Genomic DNA, 7916 nt, shown 5'->3' on the forward strand with positions numbered 1-7916 from the left:
ATCCGTCAATCCGAACATGACACGATTGACAACCTAGGCTACATACATTGCTCTTTTTAAATTTGACAAGAACCTAATTCATAACTAAAATAACTCAAAAAGACTGAACCTTGGGGTTTGGAAACTTATTGTAAGATATGATTTTCATGTGTTGTGGGCAGTGGCGGATGTGTGTGGTGCTCGGGGGGTCCCGGGCCACTGCTCCGCTTCGGTCCGTTAGGGTAAAAAAAAATTCTATTAGGTGCACCGGCTTCAAATTCGTTCGGGTGACACTATACTTTTGAGAAATCGAGGCCCAAAAAATAAAACAATAAAAAATGCTAGTCCAACAAATAAACAAAATTAGCCCAATACCTCAATTTAGAATTAGCCCAAATGCATTTTGAGTTTGTAGCCTAACTGCCCAAATTGCTTATTTAATTTTTTAACCAATAGAATTAGCCCAATACCCAATCTCTATTAGGTGTCCATCGGCTTTTGAAAGAAAAGAAATTGGAGTGCTAGCCTTGTGCCCTTGTCTACGAACGAGATTACATAAAAAAAACGGCACTGTGAACTGTGAAGTGAAGGCCATCGACGAAGAAAAAAAAAAATCGGACATTGGGACACTTGCTTCTTTCAATCGATTCAAGTGTTCAACCATTCAATTTTGTTTGGCTTGGCTTGGAACTCCTTTCAATCCTATAAATACAATGAAACAAGTAATTATTGATAATTTTAGGTTTATGAAATTAGTCAAATTAGTTACTTTTTTGTTGAAATTTCTTATTGTTTAGGTGAAATTAGTAGTTGTTAACCTTGAAATTACTTGTTTACTTGAAATTAGTAGTTGTTATTTGTTAACCTTGAAATTACTTGAAATTACTTGGAATCTTGGATGGCTTATTTGTTTGATATTGAATTGTTAGGATAAAATTGGGTCTTTTTTTGGAAGAACAAGCATCAATAAATCAAGTGTTGGAGAATCCTCCAAAATACCATGCTCCAATGATTTAAGTTTTGAAGCATCCTCTAAAAGAGCATGTCCTTCTAATCAGTCATTCCCTTCGGTTCTAATGTAAATCCACAACCTACAACTACTCCAATTACAAATGTTGAATAGAAAGATCTTCCAAAAGACCCGGGTGTAAGACCAAAGATTACAACTTACCATCCAAATCAAAGAGATGAAATAAGGAGGGCATATTTGCTTTAAGGACCTTGTCAACCAAGGGGCCATATTTTCCCTTCAAAGAAAATAGGTTCAAAAGAAAGACGTTTTGTTGTTAAGTGGTTTGATGACTTTGATTGGTTAGAATATAGCATAAAAGAGAACAAAGCATTTTGTTTATTTTGCTATGTATGTGGAGACATGGTGGGAAAACAATATGGGAGAGATGCATTTGTTTCACAAGGTTTTGATAGTTAGAATAAAAGACAATCATTGAGAGATCATATGGGTGGTATTGATAGTTTTCATCACAAAGCAAAAGAAAATTGTGAATTTTTATTGAAAGAAAAACAATCTATTAGTGCAGCCTTCAACAAGCAAACCAAGATTGAGGAGAGTAATTATAAACTTCGTTTAGGTGCTTCAATTTGGTGTTGTAAATTTTTATTGAAAAATGGTTTATCATTTCGGGGTCATGATGAGTCGAGTGACTCTCTTAATAGAGGGCTTTTCTTGGAGTTATTATCTTTCTTGAGAGACCATAATGAAGGCATTCGCAATGTTACATTAGAAAATGCTCCTCAAAATAATCAAGTGACGTGCCCGAGGACTCAAAAGCAAATTGTTGAATGCTTTTCAACAGAGATAGTTTTAGATATTTGCAAAGAAATTGGTAAAGATGTGTTTTCTTTATTGGTTGATGAATCGAGTGATGTATCAAAAAAAGAACAAATGGCCATAGTTTTGAGGTATGTCGACAACCGTGGAGTGGTGAAGGAAAGATTCATTGGAGTAGTGCACGTGAAGGATACATCCTCTTTGACTCTTAAAGCAGCCATAGATGACGTTTTTACCCGTAACAATTTGAGTATGTCTCAGGTAAATATAACATTTTTTTCTTCCTTATTATGAATTTTATTTGAATATTATTCGCTTTAATGTTTATTATCTTTTTTTTATCAGGTAAGAGGACAAGGTTACGATGGGGCAAGCAATATGCGTGGTGCATTTAATGGTCTAAAAGCTTTGATTTTACAAGATAATGATTCAGCGCATTATGTGCATTGCTTTGCACACCAACTTCAGTTAGTTATTGTGGGTGTAGCAAAGAAGCATGATGGTGTTGATGATTTCTTTGAGCAACTTTCTTTGGTGGTTAATGTGGTAGGTGGTTCATGTAAAAGACAAGACATGCTACGGGAAAGTCAAAGAGAAAGGGTGCAAATGTCAATTGGAAATGGTGAACTTGAAACTGGAAGAGGGTTAAACCAAGAGAGCTCTCTTATTCGAGCAGGAGATACAAGATGGGGTTCACATTTCAAAACCATCACAAGTTTGATGAACTTATTTCCGGAGGTTCGTCATGTTCTTGCTTATGTCGAAGAGGAAGGATCCACTTTAAGTAACCGAAATCAAGCATTTGGTATCTTAAAATATTTCAAGACATTAGATTTCATGTTTTACTTACATCATGTATGAAATTTTACACCTCACGAACGTATTGTCAAAGCATCTTCAAAAAAAGGATCAAAATATTTTAGAAGCGGCTTCTTTGATTAGAGGGACAATGGACGCATTGAAGTTTTTAAGAGACACGGGGTTTGCTAAACTTTTATCGAATGTATTTTCTTTTTGTCAAAAACATGATATTAATATTGTGGAGATGACGGAAAATTATGTCACATCAAGAGGCCGTAAGACTAAAGTTACTAATCAATTTCATTTTGAAGTTGAAATTTTCAACACCGTCATGGATATGCAAATTATAGAATTCGGGGTCCGATTTAGTGAACTTAGCACCCAATTACTAGAATACATGGGGGCTTTGAGTCCTTGTGATTCATTTGCTAAATTTAACAAAACAAAATTGTTAAAGTTGAGTGAGTTATACACAAAAGATTTTGATGATGCGGAGAGGATGCAACTTGATGGTGAACTTCAAATATATTATCACGCTTTGCATAAAGATGACCGGTTCACTAGTTTGCAAGGAATTTCCGACCTTTCTCGTTTGATGGTGGAAACGGGGAAACATCGGTCTTATCCTATGATTTATAGGTTGTTGAAGTTGGTTTTGGTTTTACCCGTTGCAACCGCAACGGTTGAAAGATGTTTTTCAGCGATGAAGTTTTTGAAGACGGATTTGCGTAACAAAATAGGTGATGATTTTTTGAACGATGCCATGATTTCTTATGTTGAAAAAGAAGCGCTTATGAAAGTGAAGATCGAAGATGTAATGAATCGGTTTCAAAAAAATGTGTACCCGTAGATGTCAAATTTAGATATTAAGATGTAATGGATCGATTTGATGTACTAGTACTTTTAACTTTTTTTATATTATTATATTCGGACAAAAAAAAAATTATGCCACTGCTGTGACAATTTTCTGCGTCCGCCACTGGTTGTGGGTTGAAAAAAAAAAAAAAAAAAAAAGGACAAAAACTGATATAACAAATGGATTAGTAGAAAATGACTCCCTCCCTTAGAATCGTATTTTATTACAATGTTGTATTAAAAGGGAATCTCCTCATTCCACTAACAATTATCCATGTCCCGACAAATCTTGACCTCGTAGTAATCACCCACCGCCAAACAAAAAGTTTTGGTTTTCGTCCTAGTACTTGTTACCCAATCCTAACCACTCCAGACTTCAAGTCTTCAACCCAATTGATTTGTACACCAGTACAGAAATTCAACGTCTTTATCGCATGGAGAAGAAACAAGTGGTAATCATTGGAGCTGGAATTAGTGGTCTTGTAGCATGTAAATACTGTCTTTCCAAAGGCTTTGATCCGATTGTTTTCGAGTCTGATGGAGATATTGGTGGGGTATGGGCTAAAACCATACGAACCACTAAGCTACAAACATTCAAAGGGATGTACCAGTTTTCAGATTTCCCATGGCCTTCTTCAGTGATTGATGACTACCCTACACAAGACCAAGTCCTAAGTTATCTTCGCTCCTATGCCACTCATTTTGACTTGATGAAGCATATTCGATTCCATTCCGGAGTGAAAGAAATTGACTTCCATGGAGAATCCTCGCATATGTGGTCGCATTGGAATGGAATCAACGGAACTTTTCCGCAAGGTAAATGGAAAGTCACTGTTGAGACAAGTCAAAGTCAAACACCATCCACGAAGGTAAGTGGAATTCACAAAATTCTTTGAGTGATTGATTCCAACATTCGATCTTAAACTCACGGGATTTAATTTCAAGTATTTACTTTTTGTTGTAGATACCACAATTAGTTTTTCTTTTTCCTAAAACTTCATAACAAATTTGGCTATTATTAATATCATAGTGCGTATGTTTCTTCTTTAATTATTAAATTTTGTAAGTTGTTTAAAGTTTGTTTCATAATGTGTTGTCATGTGCGCGCGGATAACAAATTTCAAGCATTTCCTCCTTGTTGAAGATACAACAATTAGTTGCTTGAAAGATGATTTTAAGAAATCAATGAAATTGAATTTCATTCTCCTGGCAACTAAACATGTGACACATTTTTACTTTCTTTAGATTCCAATTCCTTTGAGAGATTAAAGTTACTTCCAAAACAGGTGTACGAAGCAGATTTTGTGATTTTGTGTGTGGGAAGATTCAAAGATGTTCCAAACATACCATCATTCACTCACGACACAAGCCCGGAAGTTTTCCATGGCAAAGTAATTCACTCCATGGACTATTCTGCTATGGATCATGAAAGAGCTAAGCAATTCGTTAAAGGGAAGAGAGTTGTTGTTGTAGGGTTCCAAAAACAAGGGCTTGATATCGCCATGGAATGTTCATCAGAAAATGGTTCGATGCACATGATCATAATCTATCTACAATTGCATACAACATATTTAGATGAAGTATACTACTATGTTTCATTTACGACCAAATATGCAACATTATAACCGTAAATTTTCATCATTCGTGCTAGTTGCATAAATTGATAAAACCTTAAACATGTTTTAATACATTTGTAAAAGTGCTTAGATATTTTCCAATTAAATGGTAAAAAAGCGAGAAATGGTTGCATAATTGGTTAAAGAATGAAACGCTGCATTTATATAACCGTATCTGGTTTTCCTTAGCTTCGTTTCTGATGATATCAGGACCAGAAAATCCATGTACCATTGTATATAGAAAAGACCGATGGAAGATGTCTGATTTCAGTCCATGGGGAATTCCGTTGCAATATTTATATTTAAACCGCTTTTCAGAGCTTATGGTACATAAACCCGGAGAAGGTTTTCTACTCGGTATGTTGGCAACCCTTCTATCACCTCTTGTAAGCACCTTATCCGAGCTTGAGCTTAAGGCTCATTTACTTCTCTATTATAACATTCTACTTTCCTTGGTTTTATTACAACATTGTATTTTTTTTATTATTTTTCCTTATATTATGAATTACTTGTGAGACTCAAGTACTAAAAAAATTAAACTAACATGAAGATCTAACAATTTCGAAAATTTAAATTTATAACAAAAAAGTAAAATATTTAATTATTAAAATTCAAGTGCTTATTTATCTTTTAAATCTAAAAAAATGACTTAAATAAATAAACAAGTAAACTAATTATATTCAATTTATAAAATTTAGAAATTATAAAAAAAAAGTTGCATTAATAATTTGGATATACGTTTATTATTATATTTATTACATTCAAGTATTATATAGAAATTAATAAAATGGAAAAAACCACAAAATGACACATGGATATAATTTAATCTAAATTTACTATAAAATAACATGTGATATAATGCATAAGAGAATGACAAGTTACAACGTTTATTAGGGAGAATGACAAGTTACAACGTTTATTAGGGAGGATACTTTCTATTTTGAAAATTTTATTCAATTATAATATTATATTTTCATTTTTTTTCTTATTAGAATATTATGCTTTAAAACATCTGTCAGTTGTGTCAGTTGAGTTATAGTAGTAAAAATTGTTTTGCATATAGATGACACGGTGAATTTTCTATGTATAATCATGTAATAGGAAGAAATAAAAACAAGATGTTAGAATAAACAAATCAATAAATGTACGTTTTTATATCTTATACCAGAGGTGGGGTATTTCAAAGCTGGTCGAAACCCACATAAAAAAGAATCTTCCTCTAGCGAAATTCAACATGGTACCTGAGCGTAGCTTCTCTAATGACATGCGTTCGTGTTTACTTGCGGCAATGCCCAAAGACTTCTTCAACCGAGTCGAAACCGGAAGAATTCACTTACAGAAATCTCCCGGTTTTGGATTTTACAAGGATGGCATTGTGGTCGATGGAGGAAATAAACAGATTCAAACGGATATAGTCATATTAGCTACCGGATTCAAAGGGATTCACAAGCTCAAAAACATTTTCACATCACAAGATTTTCGCCATTTCATTGCGGTTTCACCAGATTCCAGAGTTTCTCTCTACAGGTGAGCAAGACACATGAACCATTCAATCTGTCACTAAAAATAGGCCATTAGCTCCGGATTCACTGTCACTAAAATGGGTCATTATTGATGTATTGATGAATTAGCGACACATTCGAGGCCAAAATCTGTGAGGAACTTTTTAGCAATGAGCAAATCCGTTGCGAAGAGTTTAGTGACATTAATGCTGAGACATCTAGCATGCTTTTTAGCCTAAAAAGCATGCTAGAAATTTTAGGGCTATTTTTCATGATGAGGTTGAGGAGGCCCTTTACAAAATATTGCACTTTTTGCCACACCAACAAAAAATTGAAAATTTTATCTCCGGTCTAATTGACATGGTACAATCTGTTTTGTCATGTCCAAAACTGCATAAAAAATCATGCTTGTAAACACAAACAGCATGCTAATCTTTTGTATTGTATTAGGGAATGCATTCAGCCAAGAATACCACAATTAGCTGTAATTGGGTTCTCAGAGAGTTTTTCGAACCTGTTCACATCGGAAATAAGGTGCAGATGGGTTGTAGAGCTTCTCGATGGGGGATTCAAGCTACCAAGCATTGAAGAAATGGAGAAAGATATCTCAAACTGGGATGATTATATGAAAAAATCATCTGGTGAATACTATCAAAGGTCATGCATAACAGCTTTGGATATATGGTATAATGATCAACTCTGCAAAGACATGGGTTGGAACCCTCGACGTAAAAAGGGGTTTTGGGCCGACTTATTTCAACCTTATGGTCCCATGGACTATGCTAATCCATAAGTTCATAAAAACCATGACTTGCGCATGAATAATAAGGACTTTGTTATGGAGCTAATGGCGAAATGTGGCAATGAATTTTGTCTTGTTGCTCATGTGAGCGATTTACTATACTTTTACCAATAATAACCATGTTCTTGTAATTCTCTACCTTTTAAATCACGATAGACTCCATTTGAGAAAATTGTAAAGGGTAAGTGTTATATATGCTGTAATTTTTGTAATTTATTGGCCTTATTTGAAAAGTTTAAGGTTTAAGGTTCATAAACTATTATGAAGTTGTGTGCAAATTGTAGCCTTGTAGGACCAACAACTATTATTCCGTGTACTCGGGGGATTGAAAGGGTTTCTTTTCTGATGACTAAATTCCTCTAAATAGTAAATAAATAGTCCAGTGATTGTTTTTGTAGTTTAGACAGAAAGAAAACTGCAAAAACACGAGACATTTCGTGACTTCACAAAAAATCACAAAAAGTAACATCGCCCTAAGACTTCATATGAAAAGTTGAGACAATACTTTTTATTTGACAAAATTGCAAAAATGGTCCTGTGGTTTGTCAATTTCCTTAGATAAGGTCTAAAAA

At 34.3% G+C, this 7916-nt stretch overlaps 3 protein-coding genes across 3 annotated transcripts; all 3 read left to right on the top strand.

Annotated features, from left to right (window-relative positions):
- The first annotated feature begins 1435 nt into the window (after positions 1–1435).
- On the top strand, positions 1436–2629 carry LOC145098750 (uncharacterized). Its single transcript, XM_079036356.1, has 2 exons — positions 1436–2029; positions 2114–2629. Exons 1-2 carry the CDS (start codon positions 1436–1438, stop codon positions 2627–2629), a joined length of 1110 nt encoding a protein of 369 aa, XP_078892482.1.
- Positions 2630–2717: 88 nt separating this feature from the next.
- On the top strand, positions 2718–3419 carry LOC145098751 (uncharacterized). The gene has a single exon (XM_079036357.1). The coding sequence runs from the start codon at positions 2718–2720 to the stop codon at positions 3417–3419; it is 702 nt and encodes a 233-aa protein (XP_078892483.1).
- A 286-nt stretch (positions 3420–3705) lies between these two features.
- On the top strand, positions 3706–7600 carry LOC145102394 (putative flavin-containing monooxygenase 1). Its single transcript, XM_079039780.1, has 5 exons — positions 3706–4293; positions 4711–4948; positions 5251–5426; positions 6209–6567; positions 6993–7600. The coding sequence occupies exons 1-5, from the start codon at positions 3859–3861 to the stop codon at positions 7333–7335; spliced, it is 1551 nt and encodes a 516-aa protein (XP_078895906.1). The 5' UTR covers positions 3706–3858; the 3' UTR covers positions 7336–7600.
- The last annotated feature ends 316 nt before the right edge of the window (positions 7601–7916 follow it).

Source organism: Lactuca serriola, chromosome 4 (genome assembly GCF_051521515.1).
Source record: "Lactuca serriola cultivar US96UC23 chromosome 4, Lser_US96UC23_V15, whole genome shotgun sequence".
In the NCBI taxonomy this organism is placed as follows: domain Eukaryota; kingdom Viridiplantae; phylum Streptophyta; class Magnoliopsida; order Asterales; family Asteraceae; genus Lactuca; species Lactuca serriola.